Genomic DNA, 18,055 nt, shown 5'->3' with positions numbered 1-18,055 from the left:
ATGTGGTATACTGTATCCATTGTAGCTGATGTGGCTTCCTCTACATTGGGGAAACCAAGCGGAGGCTTGGGGACCGCTTTGCAGAATACCTCTGTTCTGTTCGCAATAAACAACTGCACCTCTCAGTCGCGAACCATTTTAACTCCCCCTCCCATTCCTTAGACGACATGTCCGTCATGGGCCTCCTGCAGTGCCACAAGGATGCCACCCAAAGGTTGTAGGAACAGCAACTCATATTCCACTTTGGAACCCTGCAGCCCAATGGTATCAATGTGGACTTCACAAGCTTCAAAATCTCCCCTCCCACCACTGCATCACAAAACCAGCCCAGCCTGTCCCCACCTCCCTAACCTATTTTTCCTCTCACCTATCCCTTCCTCCCACCTCAAGCCCCACCTCCATTTCCTACCTACTAACCTCATCCCACCTCCTTGACCTGTCTGTCTTCCCCGGACTGACCTATCCCCTCCCTACCTCCCCACCTATACTCTCCTCTCCACCCATCTTCTTTTCTCTCCATCTTCGGTCCGCCTCCCCCTCTCTCCCTATTTATTCCCGAACCCTCACCCCATCCCCCTCTCTGATGAAGGGTCTAGGCCCGAAACATCAGCTTTTGTGCTCCTGAGATGCTGCTTGGCCTGCTGTGTTCATCCAGTTCCACACTTTGTTATCCTGGATTCTGCAGTTCCTATTATCACTCCTACATCACAGAGTTGCTTGGGCCAAACTTTGACAAAAATTACTGTATCTCTGTCTAGACTTTCTCTGCGATAGGCACATTCCAGACGAAATATGTGACAGTCTGCGCAGCTGCTAGATTGTTTCTTTAAACCCCCTTCAGTGTTCTCCACTTATTTTCCCCATTTAACAGACCTTCTCAATTCACTGTGGACAGTCTCAGTTTTATCTAGTTAAATAATTTCACCTGTTTCACCTTGCCTAAATGTGAAACTCTAGCAGCTGGTTCATACTTTTCGATTTCAAACACTGTTTTGAACATGATCATGTTGTAATCACTATTGATAAATGTTTATACACAATTAGGTTACTAATTAAATCCAGCTCATTTCTCATTGCTAAATCCAATGTTGCTAGATTCTTGTAGTTTCCAGCAACGATATATCCAAGATCCAATCCTGGACATACTCCAGAAATTCACTACCTTTCTGACAGGTAAGTGTCTGTATCTCCCAAACTATGTTGAAGTTAAAATTCCCCAATAATACTACACAGGCTTCACAACACTCTCGCTTAATTTCTGCATTTATATAATCTAACACTTCAGAGCTAAGATGTCTGCATATTACCATGTAATACCTCTTACAGTTTTAGGTCCTTCACTGTTCCTCAGTTCTATCCATCTGATCTCCACTAAATGCTTTCTGCTCATTATATCATCCATCCCTGTTGGAGTAATTTTGTTTTGAATCAGTAAGTCTACTCCATCTCCTCTGCCATTTCCCGGTCTGTCCTGTCAACCTTAACCTGATACATGTAGTTGCCAATTCTGACCATCTTGCAGCCATGCCTGAGTAATGGCCATTATATCATAACCTTCAATTTTAATTTGTGCCTGCGGCTCATCTAATTTTATTCCTTACGCTCCGTGCAGTCATATGCAGAACTCTGATCTAGGTTATGTACTGTTACCTATCCCTAGGCTTTGATATTTTATTCACCTGTTTACTATTTTCTGCCTTTAATCAATCCACTTCTTAATAGTTTTGCAATGATTTGCTTTACTCTGTTATGTCACTAGATTTTGAAACTATTCTATGACTGTGCCCTGGAACAACCTTTGCCTATGGTGACATTTGCAACTTACTCATTTGGATGAGACCATATCAAGGACAAATAGACTCTGGACCTCTTGTACGTCCTGCACATTCAGAGGGGACCTTCGGCTGCAACCTCTTCACGTGGAGCTGCTTGGTGTCTGCTAGAGGTTGCTGCTTGCCCTGTGCTTGCTGGATCCTCTGTTCCCCCTCCAGTTCTCTAGGCCTTCATTGTATCACAGCGGCAGTGACAATAATCCTTGTTTTAGCTGGATTTATCAATCACATTGACAATGAACCATTGTGGGGAATATAAGAAACAGAAACCGGTTCTTTACAAAGTCAGCATCAGCGGTCAGCTCCCTCACTGATGATAGTTTAGAATAGTCCTGCATAGAGTGGGACGTGGAACATTCAGACAAGGAGGACCAATAAATAGCTTTAATGTCAGGGAACTTTCACATTGGACTTTATTGCGGTAAGTTCAGCTTCAGTCCTGCAACAAAGAGACAGTAGGACATTTTAAGTGCTATACAAGTACAGAGACATTGTGCTCCCAGCTCCACCGCACACAAATGGCATCTTTGTGTAAAAGAGCACATTATGGAATATAGACAATTCAAGATGATAAGAAATCAGTTCAGTGTCCCTGAGGAGCCCATGAATCTAGAATTTGCTTTATGCTTTATGGCTCACAGATGCCACTACTAAGTTCACCGGTGACTACTTTTGCCTCCCGGCAATGGCTGTTCTCACACTCTCATGAGCAATGGTTACGTTTGCTTGTGACCAGTGTTTGCAGGCACGCAGTTGGACATTGCATATATTTGACATACACAGTGAAGCAATTGCATGGGACTGCGCTCTGCAACAGCATGGTTGGATGCAGTCGCGCCTTGAAAGGTCTCCCCTTGCTCTGAAGTGGAGCACACAGGTTGGGACAGGGGGAGAAAAAAAACCCATTGAATGCACCCCCTCCAGGGGGTGATTGCAACCATTTTCAATTTGTAGGTCATGTTTTGGAGTCCAGGGAATTCGAAGACAATGCAGGTCATGATTGGTATGGTGAATCGCCAGCAGTAACTGGTGATTATCATTAGGATTCAGGCAGTTTTATCTCATGAGTAAAGTTGAAGTTGAGCATATGATGGGATTGTCTTTATTGGCAAGAATTTTATTAATGTGAAGGATTGCGGTATGCAAACCTAGATGAAGCTGCACAGGTTGCTGTGGATTTCTAACAATTTTTGTAGGAGTTCTGATGAACAGGCTCTGTAGCAGTTGTTTTAATGACCTCTTGTTTCAGGAACAGAGAGCAAAATTTTAGGGGGCGTGATCTATGGTGAGATTTGTAGCAGAATCAGAAGCCTAGTGAGGTTCATTCTTGATGTGGGAAGCATCCTGCTCTAGCTTTTATATGTTTGACAAGCCACGTGGCGAGATTCTGGTGAACAGTGACAAGTTGCCAATTAACAGTGATTGTTGCTTGTTACTGGCTCAATGCACTTCATTAATATTTATTATTACAGATCCTACAAAGAGAAACCATCTAGACATGCAGTAAACTGTATATGGAAGTCAGTTTTTTGTATTCAACGAATAACAACTTGCATTTCTCTGAGTAAGTCTGGCACTGTTTTACTGTTGTGTAATAATAGAAACATTGATTCTTTAGTGCAAGTGCTCAGAGGTAAGAACCTTGACTATTGCAGCTTAAAGCTTTGACCTCTGGCATAATGGGGAGAAACCAGGTCTTTTCTGTGGTTTAGGAAATTGGGTGAGGTGTAATGGGTCAATCAGAAAGGTGGCACCTATGAAGGATGGACCTCTTCCCAACAGTTTTCGTTCTATTAATTATTCTTCCCTAAAGATATGACCGATCTGACATTAGCTACATTTGTTAGAATTCTGCAAGTAGTTGATACAACTCTGTTTCCTTGAATACAGTGGCCCTGTTGACCCATGTCAGCTGAGCTGTTTCCCTTTGCTCTGTCTTTCAGTATAGTTGGTGAAAAACAGTGCATATTGTTGCTATGTCAACACTACCAAATTTGGGGTGGACAAACAAACATTGCTTTCCTTCACCCTCCTCCAACCCAAAATTAGACAGAAAACATAAAAAAGCATTTGAATTGGAGGAGGAACTGTAAGTTGTGTATTTCAGGATGAGAGTGTGTTTGACGAGTTACTGTTCCAATTCCTGTTGTTTCCGCTCACCCGATATTTCCTACAAGCTTCTCATAAACTCTGATTCTCTTTTGATAGTAACATGGGACAGACTGATTACATTTCTTGGCATTTTACCCTGTAAAGGATCATCTCAGAGTTCAATTGTGGTGTATTGATCTTCAGGTGGAATATACAGCAGCTGACAATCACTTTCTCTTGTTGAGAAACCTCAAGCTTGCGATGCTGCCTGGATGATATGTATGTCTGACTGGGCCGTTTGACAAATAGGCACATGAGATTGAAACAGCTGACATAAATCATTAACTTAGAAATGGTAGGGCCTCCTGGAGTGAGCTTTTTGGTTATTTGTTCATGGGATGTGGGTGTCACTGGCAGTTTTCTTTCCTGAAGGAAAGCTGTGAACCTGTTGGATTTTTATGATAACAGTTTCATTGTCATCAATAGATTTTTAATTCCAGATTTTTTTTTTGTTGACTTTCATTTCCTTTTCTTCTTTTCCGGTCGGGCTCCTTTGCATTTGTATTTTGAATTCCTCTTCTACTATAAATGAAATTCACCATATTCCCATAGAGCCCAAAGGCTGGTCTGAGATAGGGAAAGGTAGTGAGTTTAACCTGAAGTTTACCACAACTTGGATGAGATTGACAAGGTATGGCTTTCATCATGACAGTGACTAGTAGAGGAATTTGAACCCATGCTGTTGACATCACTTTGCATTGCAATCCAGGCATCTAGCCAACAGAGCTTACCCTTGAAAAGATATTTTTTTTAAAAAAAGCATGTCATTTTCTTACTATCCATGGTAATCTCACTTGCCTCAGTCTTCAGTGGTTCGATATTTCCCATTTGTCACTGTTTTCCTCTATTTCTATTTTGAAACAATTGCTATTGTTCTTGATATTCCTTGCAATTTTAAACTCCATTAATTTTTGCACATCTTATCACTTTATTACTTTGCATAGCTGTCACAATCCATTTCTTGCGTATGGTTTTTGGTGGTGTTCTTTTATCACATTTATTGACTTCTTAATGCAGTTCAATATTGGTTGAGATTCGTGAGTCATTGTCTGCTTGGGAACATAGAACATAGAACATAGAACATTACAGCACAGTACAGGCCCTTCGGCCCTCGATGTTGTGTCGACCTGTCATACCGATCTGAAGCCCATCTAACCTACACTATTCCATGTACGTCCATATGCTCATCCAATGATGACTTAAATGTACTTAAAGTTGGCAAATCTACTACCGTTGCAGGCAAAGCGTTCCATTCCCTTACTACTCTCTGAGTAAAGAAACTACCTCTGACAACAGTCCTATATCTTTCACCCCTCAATTTAAAGCTATGCCATGGCCAGACTTCACCAATGCAATTGTGCCACATGGGCAGGTGAGGTGTCCAAACCCCTGATGAGAAAATTAATTTGAGATTAAGAGCAGTGTTGCAAAGTTGGGTAGAGTATTCATGAATTGGAAGGCAGGAAGTTAGAATTTGTTGGTAAAAATGATAGTGGTGAAAAGCAGTGCATAGTCCCTTTAAAAGATGGTGATTTTTCAGTGCTTGGAGTTAAAATGGATGTCTGACCAGCAATTTGAAGTGCAGGTGCACACAGAGATTGCCTGAATGGAAACATGTTGTATCGAACAGCCAAGCAGGATTTTTACCAAGACAACAAGTCTTTTCAAATTTAGCAATCAATTTAAACCAAATTCTTAGATAGAAAATTTTAAATCTGATGGTGTTGACACCAAAACCAATGTAAGAATTTGATGTATAATAGGGGATATGTAAAACAGGTTTTCTGAAGATCAGGGGAGAGCCAACTGCCAAGAGACAACACCTTTTAGTTTGCTGTCAGAGAAAACACCATCTAATTAAACCAGTACCATGGTATTTCTAGGTAAAAGTCCTCACAGAAGCAGTTACAGAGAAAAACATCCCTGACAGTAGAATCAGCGGCAGAAAGACAATTGTGACACGAGATCAACAGAAGAAAGGCTGGAGAAAGCCGAGTGTTCCAGAAGACCGTCTGTGCAAACTTGGAGAGATTAAGTTTTAATTTATTGTTGTCTTATTAAGGAAGATGCTGTTTGACTTATCAAAGCTGTATCACAGAAATGCAATTCCCTTGAATTTTTGCCTCTAGTGTAAAAATATCTACAAACTAGAACTTGAAGGTAAAAATGCAACTCAATATACACCAGAGGATAATGGCTAATTAAATTTGCAATTTATTAAGTTTAGGGGAAATAACTGAAAATATACAACTTGCTGGCACAGGAAGTGGTTCTCAGGACTTGTCTCTATTTTATCCCTCTGAAAAGATCCTTTATTTATTTCCCATTCCCTGTCTTTTCCTAGAACACAATTTCTTTATTTTTTTCAAATGTTTACATTTAATAGATCTAAGCTGTTACTGATTCTGCTTCTAACATTATCCCTCCTCGGACTTCATCTTAGCAGTGCACTTTTTAAAACCAATCTCCTTCTCTCCTTGTTTCTACGAATAAAATCTTAAATTCATCGCCTTTAGATTACGAACCCGTCAAGCAATGGAAATAAAATTTCCCCATTCAGCTCGTCAAATTCCTTCAGAATTTTGAGATCCTCAAACAGATCTCTTCCCAACATTTTTCTTTAAATGGGAAAACTACCTTCAACTTTGTCATTTTCACCTAAAAGCCAAGAACTCTCATTTCTGACATGTTGTGAATCTGCTTTTGCATCTCTCTTTCTTCAAGTAGGGTAATCTAAACTGTCCACAGTCAGCATTGTTGCTTACTTTGAGGATGGAATTTACTACCTTTACTGGAAAGAGGGTTTTTAATGAGAATTACAGCAAACATTGTAAATTGTGGGCTGTACCTTGCCATATTTTGGCAAAGTGTCGTAATCATTGAATTTCATGGAGGTTTTCACTCTTTCTTTCCTCATAAGACCTTCCCTCCATACCAGGCAACATCCTGGTAAATTTCCTCTACACCCTTTCCAATACTTTCACATCCTTCTTATAATGCGGCGACCAGAACTATATACAATACTCCAAGTGTTGCCACACCAGAGTTTTGTACAGCTGCACATGACTTCATGGCTCCGAAACTCAACCCCTCTACCAATAAACCTTTTAAGGTTCATGTGAAGATTTGTAGCTCAGGTTGTGGATGAGGTTGTTGGGTTGCTTGCCTAAGCTGGCTGGTTATCGTGTAGATGTTCATCACCATGCTAGGGAACATCATCAATGTGGCCTCCAATGAAGCAATGTTGTTTAACTCTGCTTGGTATTTATATAATCCAGTCTGTTATATTGGGTTGTGTTATTTCTGGGGGTTTTTTGCATGGGTTTATATATGGGATCTAATTCCATATGTTTGTTGTGGAAACAACAAAAAGACACGGCCAATACTCACTCACTCTCTAATTCACGTGGATAAGGAGAACTACTAATTCGACTGGGACAACACCAAGATCCTGGGACAAGCAAAGCAGAGACAAGCACGGGAATTCCTAAAAGCCTGGTGCTCCACAAAGAAAGCCATCAACAAACACGTAGAGCTCGACCTCCTATCCACACTAAGGTGAAGGGAAACCAGAAGTGAGGTAATCCAGAGATAATGGGAACTGCAGATGCTGGAGGATCCAAGATAACAAAGTGTGAAGCTGGATGAACACAGCAGGCCATGCAGCATCTCAGGAGCACAAAAGCTGACGTTTCGGGCCTAGACCCTTCATCAGGTCTCTGATGCAGGGTCTAGGCCCGAAACGTCAGCTTTTGTGCTCCTGAGATGCTGCTTGGCCTGCTGCGTTCATCCAGCTTCACACTTTGTTATAGTGAGGTAATTCACCTCAACAGACTCCTGAGTTTAAATAATGGGCGGGAAACCTCAACCATGCTTCACCAGAGGCTGCACTGATGATGTTACCCAGCAGGGTATGAAACGAACTAGTTTGGCGGGCAAGCTAACCAACCACAACATGTTTGTTGGTTGCATCACAGGTTGAAAACCAGGCCTTTAGGAATTCCCATGCATGTCGGTGGTTGGCTTGAGGAGGGATGGTCACGTTATCCCAGTTAAATAGATGGCCTTCGTTGCCCAAATGCACTGAGATGAGGAAAAGTTTGTCGTGTCATTTTGCAGCTTGCTGGTGTTCATGTCTCCTGATGGCTAGTTTCCTTCTGATATGGCCGGTTGTAATGTTTGTTGTAGTCATTGCAAGGTAGTTTGCAAATTACGTTGGTCCAGCATGTTAAGGGTTTGGGGTCTTTGGTCCTTGTGAGTGTTTGTTGTAGTGTGGCTGTGGGTTTGTCTGCTACCTCGATTCCTTGTGGTTGTCAGAGTCTTATCTGCTCTGATATGTTCTTGATGTAGGGTAGTATGGTCAGTGTCTTGGGGAATACTGTGTCCTCTTGGCATTGTCTATCTAATTGGCATCTGTGGATGAAGTTGTTGGGATATCTGTTGTTAGCAAATTCTTTGTATAGGTGCTGTTCCTCTGATGCCCCTCATGATTGATGTTAGACTGATCCTTCTACTCACAGCCAGAAGTTCTCGTCACTGCCAAGATATCATGGGGTCCCTGGTGCCATGGCCATTCTTTAAAAGGCTGCTGTACAACCAGACAAGCACTGTGTCAGTCTTAAGTTGCTCTGCACACATTGTGACATTTTGCCCTGGACACAGCAGATGGGAGGTGATATTGGCACACCACTTTCTGGATACAATGGGTCAGAGAAGGGACACCTCTCTTTCCCCCAGGACCAACTGAGAAGAGACCTGACTCTAGAACCTGCCACCCTGTTCTGAAGTTGCCACCTGGGTCAGTGCAATGTCAGTCCACTAGAAAGCTGTCCAGTTGTGTTTAAAAATGGCCAATAACCATTTTCTCTCTGCAGTGACAAGTGCCACCATCTTCTCTGTGCTACCAAACATTCACTGTGTATCTCTCCTACTGCATGCCAACTCTCATGGTCCACTATGCTCACAATTGCATGCAACATTTCCCTCACCTGCTCTTACCCAGTTCCCCCAAACTAATAACCCAGTGGGGCTTCTGCATGCGTCCGTTCACTCTCTTGGGACACCCCATCACCTTTCTCCCACCTGCTTGATCTATAGGCTGTGCCTTCTTTCACTGGGATGTGGGAGATTGAGAGGCAACCTTACAGAAGTTTACAAAAAATAATGTGGGGTATAGATAGTGGTAATGGTAGTTGTCGTTTCTCTAGGATGGGAGGATTTCAAGACGTGGGATGCAGTTTTAAGGTGAGTGGAGAGAAATTAAAAACGACATGTGGAGCAAATGTTTTACACAGAGGGTGGTTTGTGTGTCGAAGGAGGAAGTGGTGGATGTGAGTATAATTACAACATTTACAAGCCATTTGAATAAGTACAAGAAAGGATTAGCAGGGCCAGGGGCAGGCAGGTGGAAATGTTTGGTTCGGGATTATGTTCAGCATGGAGTGGTCAATCCGAAGGGTCTGTTTCCATACTGTATGATTCTGCAACTCTATTTTCATCTCATTGAATCCTCCTTTTGTCTCATTCCAGGAGAAAACAGCCTGCAGAAAACCTGTCTGAAGACTATCTCCCTTGCTTTGACTGAGGGTAATTTTTGAGATGTTGGCCATTTGTTCGAAGCACATTCACTCTGTTTCCTGTGTACACTGCTGACCCATGTATAAGTGAGAGACTATCATAGCACAGGACCGTTCAGCAACCTGTCCACCCCATTGAATAAACAGCAAGGTAGAAGCAACGTGCACCAGTTAGTTCTGTATTTTGGCGTTTCCACTTCAGATGGTAAGGGATGTGCTAAGTGAGTGCCTGCTAAGCAATCAGCCAAGTAGCCCTGTGATGCAGCCTGATTCTATCTGTGAGGAGGGTGGGTACCTGCGGCATTCCAATGCTAGTTGCCGGTGTTCTCCAAATTGCAGCATTACAGAGTTGTACAAAAACAGTCTGGCAGCATCTGTGAAGAAACAATCAGAGTTAACGTTTCAGATCTGGTGACACTTCCTCAGAACTGATGGAGGTATGGAGGGTCAAGCTGGATTGGCCAGGTGCTTACATGTCAGCAATTCTCAGTGTCCAGTTTCTATCTGGCAGGATAGGAGAGTGCATGTTAGTGAGGCAAGATTGAGTAATAATGTGGGTGACAATGATCCCCGTTAATGGGTTGCTTGCCTCTCACTAGTGACAACCCCATCTTCATGTTTGGGACTTCATTGGAAATGCACCTTGTTTCTCCTAACACTAAGAAAGGCCTCGCTTGACTTCTCCCAAAATTTTCCCCCAATCTCCTGCCATGGTCCACATTGTTCAGGGCCTGGGAAGATGCCACCTTCTGTTATTGCTTGCACTTTTCAACTTTTACACTTGATGGTTGTGCCAGGCTCAATCATGAGTGGACAGTGTGTCTTTTGACCAGGATATGTGGATCCAGGGCTGCTGTGCACTGGAACTCAAACAGGATCCCCATGGTGTTTCACACATCTTCAATGGTGAAAGGTCATAGACCTTGGACATTGTGTCCAAAGTCAGACAAGGTAGGGCTGCTGATCAATCATGATCAAAGACACAGTAGCAGTGACTTTATAAAATTAAACAATGTACTTATGGAGAATGTCTCATCAAACACATATATGAGCAGGAGTCTACCAGCTGGCCAACTTTGGCTATCATGGACATAAGGTGCAAATAAAATCTCTTGGTTTTGACATTAATTCCCACCAATGTATGAATTAAGCACAAAATAGGCAGTTTGCCTCCTCTAGTCTGCTTTGCCATTTGATGAGATCATGGCTGCTCTGACCATGGTCTCAACATCACTCTTCTGCCTACATATTCTGTACTTTGACTCCATCGCCAGTCAAGAACCTATCTAAAGATGTCTTAGAAGTTTACAAGGACCCTGCCTCTACCACATTCTGTGGAGACGGTTCCACAGACTCATGGACTTCTGAGGAAAAAATAAACATCTCTTTCCCTCAATCCATCTTCTATCCACCTCCCCCTCTTTCCCTATTTATTCCAGAAGCCCCTTCCCCTCCCCCATTTCTGATGACGGGTCTAGGCCCAGAAAGCCAGCCTTCCTTCTCCTCTGATGTTGCTTGTACTGCTGTGTTCATCCAGCTCTACACCTTGTTATTTCGGATTCTCCAGCATCTGCACTTCCTACTATCTCTTCGTCTCCATCTTTAATGAGCAATCCCTTACTGTAAATCTGCATTTCCTGGTTTCAGCCTTTTCCACAAGGGAAACATCCTTTCCGTGTCCCCTCAGGATCTTATAAATTTCACTAAGATCATTTTGGAATTTTCTGATTTCCAAAGGACTCAGGTCCCACCTATCCCACTTTCAAAAAATAACCTCTTCATCTATTAAATATGCCTTCTTTGAACTGCCTCTAATGCAGTGTGTGTTCTGCCTTAAAGAAGGGGACCAAATTTCTCTTTAGTGCTCTTGCTGCAGTCTCCCCAAATAACCTGTGCAACTGGGGCTAGCATTCCTTCTTATTTTCCATTGTTTTGTTTTTTTAATTATATTATTGTGTAAGGAATGTTATTCTGAAGTTTTTGTTTCTCTATTTTTCTATTTTTTTCTGGAGAATTTGTAGTCAAGAATGTGTACTAAGGGACCTTTTGTACCTAAGATGACACCATAAGTGGCGAGTTGTAAACTTTCCACTGTACTCAAGTGGGTACATGCGACAATGAAGCTAATGCAATTCAATTCAATACAAATGGTCCTTTACAAAAACATCAGAAACAAACTTCTTAATAAAAGCTCCAAAAATATATAACTTTCCTTTATGCTCCTAGGATGCACCTTCAAAGAGCACCTACTGATTTTGTAAATTTAGCAGATGGAGTAGCATACATGGAAGAATAGGCGTTTGTTTTCAAAGTGCAGAACCTCATTAACTTTTGCGTGAACACAGCTGCCTGGAAATAAGTAAGCGTGATTGAAAGGTGTTATTTATTGGAAAGGTTGTTAGTTATCCCTAAATGAAAAGTATTTCCTGATGTGTTCTGCAGGAACGGGGATGTATTTAATAATTAAGTTTAAAATGAAATGAGCAAAACATGTTTCACAGCAGGATGTCGCACTGGGACCTGATTCAATGGAATGCTAGATTCATAACCTTTGCCACTTTTCAGGACAGATAAGGAGAGATGACGGTAATGAATTTCTTCCTCCGGAGTGGGATCGGGCATCAGGGTTTTGATCTTCACTGCTTGTCCCCACCTTTTGAATAAATGAATAATTTTATTGTCATCGATCTTGAAAATAGAGAAAAACAATTTTTCACCACAGCCTGATGTCATTTTGAGCTATAAAAATATAAAGAAATTACTTAAATAGAGTTCATCTTCTTTTCAAATTGGATCTCAGGCAAGGTCTGTAGGAGGTGTTCCAGTCCTCAAGGAGTCCCGCTCTTGGAACAACAACAAAAATGCTAATGCCTTGGGAGACCCGACCTCTTGCCATCCAACACTGCCATGAGCCTGGGCTCCGGACATACCGCTACCAGGAGGTCTTCACTGGGCACCACCTTTTCCAAGCATTCAGGCTCCAGGCCTACCTCTAGTCCCTCTGCTCAGGATGATATTGGAGAAAAATTGAAAACAGGTCCTGTGCTTGTTATTGAGGTATTGCTGATACACTTGTTGCCTGAAAGCGAGGAGGTTAACAATAAACAGGTGCAGATGTTCATCACCATGCTAGGGTGAGGAAGACTCAGTACAGGAGGTAACACAGACCAGCTCTACAAAACAGACTGTAAACTCATGGATTGACTACAAACTCATGAATTGGGATTACAATGTGTTCTTCTGTGGTTACATTTGTGTATAGAAATGGAACCATTGATGTTTAGACGATGAACACAACAGGCCAAGCAGCATCTTAGGAGCACAAAAGCTGATGTATCTAGGCCCAAAATGTCAGCTTTTGTGCTCCTAAGATTTTGCTGGGCCTGCTGTATTCATCCAGCTCTATACTTCGTTATCTCAGATTTTCCAGCATCTGCAGTTCCCATTACCTCTGATGTTTAGAAGATTCCAGTTCATGTTTGGATATCGGATAAAGCTTGAGATTAAGTGGAACTCTGTTGACCCTGTTGCCTTACTCGGGCTGAAGCCAAGTGTTGAAAGCGTAGATGCTGCATACAAGTTTTTCTTGCAGTTATGAAGTATTGGTTTTGCTTGTGTAGTACTTTGGAAAGCTGGCTTCAGCAAGTCAGGTAATTTGTGTACTGCTGAGAACACAGTGGCATCAATGAGAAGGAAATGCTGAAACATGGACGTTTCTCAAGTAGAACTTGTAGCAGCTGACACAGCCTGTTCATTACTCTGTTTGGTCTGCAATAAAAGGCTGACATTCAGCTGCATTCACCAGCATCAACATCCTGGAGGATACCATTTACCTGAAATAGAACTAGGCCAACCATATAAATACTGTGGGTACAGGAGCAGGTATGAGGTTGGGAACTCAGCAGTGATTAACTCACCTTGTGTCTTCCAAAAGCCTGTCCACCTCAAATACAAGGCACAAGATAAGAGAGTGATGAAATACTTTCCATTTGCCTTGATGGGTGCAGTTCTAATCACTCATGGAACTTGTCACAATCGGGACAAAGCAGCCCAATGGAATGGCAGCCCATCTACCACCTACACCATTCACTTGCTTCACCATTGCACTGTGGCACCAGTGTACAAAGTACACTTCAGTAACTTGCCCAGTATTCCTTTGACAGCACCTTCCCAACTGGCGGCCTCTAACATCTGAAAGGATAATATGGCACAGCAGATATATGGATCAACACTACATACAGGTTCTCCTGCAAGCCACCCGCCACCCTGACTTGGAACTATGTCACCATTCTTTAACTGTCACTGGGTCAGCATCTTGGAACTCCATCTCTAATGGCATTGAGGATCTGCCCACACCTCTGAGCTCAAAATGTCAGATCATTGCCCACAACCCATTATTAAAATTAAAGCGACAATTTAAATTTAAACATAGCTATCTCATAAAACTTTGCATTGTAACAACAACCACTGGAAACATCATAGTACCTGAATCATTTCAGCTGTTAGTTATCCCTTTTAAACCCATGACAAAAGTTATGTAAAAGATGAGGTATCTGTGGATATAGGAAATCAGAAACAAGAAAAGAAATTGCTAGAAAAGCTCAGCACCAGATCTGAAATTTAACTCTGATTTCTCTTCATATATGCTGCCTGACCTGCTGAGCTTTTGCAGCAATTTCTGTTCTTGTTTGAATAATTACATGTTATGTGATTCTTGTTGCTAGGTTATTATTGGGTTCTCTCTGGTAAAAGCCTTGAAAGAATGTCATAGAAACATAGGATTTCAAATATATACAGATGTCATTGTGAGTGTGAATGTTTGCTTGCATGAGATTGGAAGTTTTGCATTTCTAAGAAAAGGATTGAAAGCTTTTCTTAAAAAAAATTAACAGATAATAGCCCATTGAATTTGGGCAAAATGAATTTGTTAATAGGGCAAGTAGATTTTAGCTAATTCCCATTGAATGAAAAGAGATAAGCAGTTGGGAGCCACATAGTTTATAGAGACCCTCGTTAGCATTAAATTTGTGACATATTTGTTATTTTGTTTCAAATAGATAGATGATGTACTTGCATTGATAATCCATTATTTATATACGTTTGATTTAATTACTAATTAAATTCAATTAAAGCTGGCTGTATTTCCCTAATGTGGCACTCTCAAGTCCAGCAAACTCTGTGGTCCAGCACTTGTATTTCCAGTTTTCCCTGTTGTGGCTGTGCATTAATCTTTATTCAGAATATTTTTTGTTACACCTTGTAAAGTTTGGATATTCGAAATCCTGTGTCTGGTTATCAGTTGGAAGATCTTTTAGCCATTTGGCATGTGATTGACAGAAGTCAGAGCGAGGATTTTTTTAAAGTGTACATTGAATATTCTTGGCCTCCTGTAGTTCAGCAAATTCACTGATCCTGCACATGTCCAATCTTGAGGCTATTGCATTGGTGAGACAACAAGCTATACTTTAAAAGTGGCCTGATACTTCATTTGGACTGAGCATATCCATGGCAGTGAACAGAGGCTGTGAACTGTATGTAGTCATATATGATTCTATGAATGTTTTGTTAGATTAGCCATGCTAGTGAGAGCATCACAAGTTAGACTTCACCTTGAAGACTAATTTGAAGCACACGAATCTAAGTAATCTAAAGATCCAAAAACCTCATTGTACTTGTCACAAAATGACAGATAAATTCTCCACCAGTAGTCTGTTGTAATTTTCCACACTTTGCAATGAATGGAAGAAGCATTCGTTTTATTCAGTCCTCAAAACTTGCAAATACTGCCAGAGCAGGAAGCCTTAAATACTTCCCCTTGAATTCCAGGTTAACCCAAGTTTTCTCTAACTTGATGAGTTCTAAAAATTTTCGCCGTGAAGTCACAGAATTAAAGATGTGCTTCTGAGCCACGTCCCCTTCAAAATACATGGGTTGCAAAGGTGTATTTATTGAAACCTGATTGGCAGCACATCAGAGCCATTCAGATTTGTGTTAAAGTAATAGTGAACATGAAGTGTGGTTAATTTCTTTATCATTTGGAGATCATTTGGTAAATGTTGTTGTTATTTTGATTTGTGGATCTTCACAGTGTTACCCTCATCAGGGAAGAGGAATTTGAGAGGATAGCAGTTTTCAAAATCTGGAGGCCTCGTGGCCAAAAAACAAATTGAAAAATAAGGTGAAACTTTTTTTACATCAGAGTGGTTAGGATCTCGCGTGCACTCCCTAACAGTGGGACGGAGACAAATTCAAGCAGTGTTTTTGCAGTGGAATTGGCTAACAGACAGAAGAGAAAAGATTTGCAGGACAACAGGGAAAGGGCAGGGAAGTGGGATTGCTGAGTTGCTCCTGCAGATGGATTGCATGGATAGCCTCCATCAAGGTTGTAACCCTTCTATGATTTCATGGTGGAAAAATCATTGCTTGCCATCGATATTCATTGAGCTTGAGAGATATGGGTCATTCACACTTGAGAAAGAAATGGTGTAGAAGGCCACAAAAAAGGTACAGTGCGACACCGTGGCTCAGTGGTTAGCACTGCTGCCTGACAGTGCCAAGCACCTCGGTTCGATTCCAGTCTCGTGCGACTGTCTGTGTGGAGTTTGCGCATTCTCCTTGTTTCGTCTCACAGTCAAAATGTGTAAGGTAGGTGGATTGACCATGCTAAATTGCCCAGGGGTGTGTAGGTTAGGTACACTCGCCATGGGAAGTATAGGGTAGGGAGATGAGGCTGGTTGGAATGCTCTTCGGAGGGTTGGTGTGGACTAGCTGGGCTGAATGGCCTGTTTCCACACTGTAGGGATTCTATGATACTAACATCATTCTATAATGTTGATTATTTTCCATATGATCACGTTTGAATTCAGTCCATCACTTAGGATCAACTTTGGCGTGTATGCTTGGTAATGAGGTACATATTTAAATACAAGCATGCTTGGTTGAATCATAGAATTCCAACAGTGTGGATACGGGCCCTTCCGCCCAACAAGCCCACACCAACCCTCAGAATCCCACGCAGACCCATCCCCCTATCATCCACCTAATCTACACATCCCTGAAACACTACGGGCAATTTAGCATGGCAGATCCACCTAACCCTCACATCTTTGGACTTTGGGAGAAAACCAGAGGATCCGGAGGACAGAGATAATGGGAACTGCAGATGCTGGAGAATTCCAAGATAATAAAATGTGAGGCTGGATGAACACAGCAGGCCAAGCAGCATCTCAGGAGCACAAAAGCTGACGTTTCGGGCCAAGACCCTTCATCAGAGAGGGGGATGGGGAGAGGGAACTGGAATAAATAGGGAGAGAGGGCGAGGCGGACCGAAGATGGAGAGTAAAGAAGATAGGTGGAGAGAGTATAGGTGGGGAGGTAGGGAGGGGATAGGTCAGTCCAGGGAAGACGGACAGGTCAAGGAGGTGGGATGAGGTTAGTGGGTAGATGGGGGTGTGGCTTGGGGTGGGAGGAGGGGATGGGTGAGAGGAAGAACCGGTTAGGGAGGCAGAGACAGGTTGGACTGGTTTTGGGATGCAGTGGGTGGGGCGGGAAGAGCTGGGCTGGTTGTGTGGTGCAGTGGGGGGAGGGGATGAACTGGGCTGGTTTAGGGATGCAGTAGGGGAAGGGGAGATTTTGAAACTGGTGAAGTCCACACTGATACCATATGGCTGCAGGGTTCCCAGGCGGAATATGAGTTGCTGTTCCTGCAGCCTTCGGGTGGCATCATTGTGGCAGTGCAGGAGGCCCATGATGGACATGTCATCTAGAGAATGGGAGGGGGAGTGGAAATGGTTTGCGACTGGGAGGTGCAGTTGTTTGTTGCGAACTGAGCGGAGGTGTTCTGCAAAGCGGTCCCCAAGCCTCCGCTTGGTTTCCCCAATGTAGAGGAAGCCGCACCGGGTACAGTGGATGCAGTATACCACATTGGCAGATGTGCAGGTGAACCTCTGCTTAATGTGGAATGTCATCTTGGGGCCTGGGATAGGGGTGAGGGAGGAGGTGTGGGGGCAAGTGTAGCATTTCCTGCGGTTGCAGGGGAAGGTGCCGGGTGTGGTGGGGTTGGAGGGCAATGTGGAGCGAACAAGGGAGTCACGGAGAGAGTGGTCTCTCCGGAAAGCAGACAGGGGTGGGGATGGAAAAATGTCTTGGGTGGTGGGGTCGGATTGTAAATGGCGGAAGTGTCGGAGGATGATGCGTTATATCCGGAGGTTGGTAGGGTGGTGTGTGAGAACGAGGGGGATCCTCTTAGGACGGTTGTGGCGGGGGCGGGGTGTGAGGGATGTGTTACGGGAAATACAGGAGACGCGGTCAAGGGCATTCTCGATCACTGTGGGGGGAAAGTTGCGGTCCTTAAAGAACTTGGACATCTGGGATGTGCGGGAGTGGAATGTCTTATCGTGGGAGCAGATGCGGCGGAGGCGGAGGAATTGGGAATAGGGGATGGAATTTTTGCAGGAGGGTGGGTGGGAGGAGGTGTATTCTAGGTAGCTGTGGGAG

General features: G+C 42.9%; 1 protein-coding gene across 2 annotated transcripts in view; it reads left to right on the top strand.

Moving 5' to 3' along the window:
* Positions 1–18,055, top strand: part of LOC125462693 (signal peptide, CUB and EGF-like domain-containing protein 3) — a 361,430-nt gene that overhangs the window by 65,574 nt on the left and 277,801 nt on the right. The window contains exon 4 of one of the 2 annotated variants that reach the window (XM_059653452.1): positions 9,513–9,569. The exons of the other annotated variant lie outside the window; for it this stretch is intronic. Coding sequence (XP_059509435.1) covers positions 9,513–9,569 — 57 coding nt within the window. The remainder of the gene's footprint in view (positions 1–9,512; positions 9,570–18,055) is intronic. 2 annotated transcript variants of the gene reach the window in all.

The sequence above is a fragment of the Stegostoma tigrinum genome, chromosome 21 (genome assembly GCF_030684315.1).
Source record: "Stegostoma tigrinum isolate sSteTig4 chromosome 21, sSteTig4.hap1, whole genome shotgun sequence".
NCBI classification, from domain to species: domain Eukaryota; kingdom Metazoa; phylum Chordata; class Chondrichthyes; order Orectolobiformes; family Stegostomatidae; genus Stegostoma; species Stegostoma tigrinum.
The sequence above is the reverse complement of the archived record's forward strand: the minus strand, read 5'-3'. Positions and strand labels throughout refer to the sequence as shown.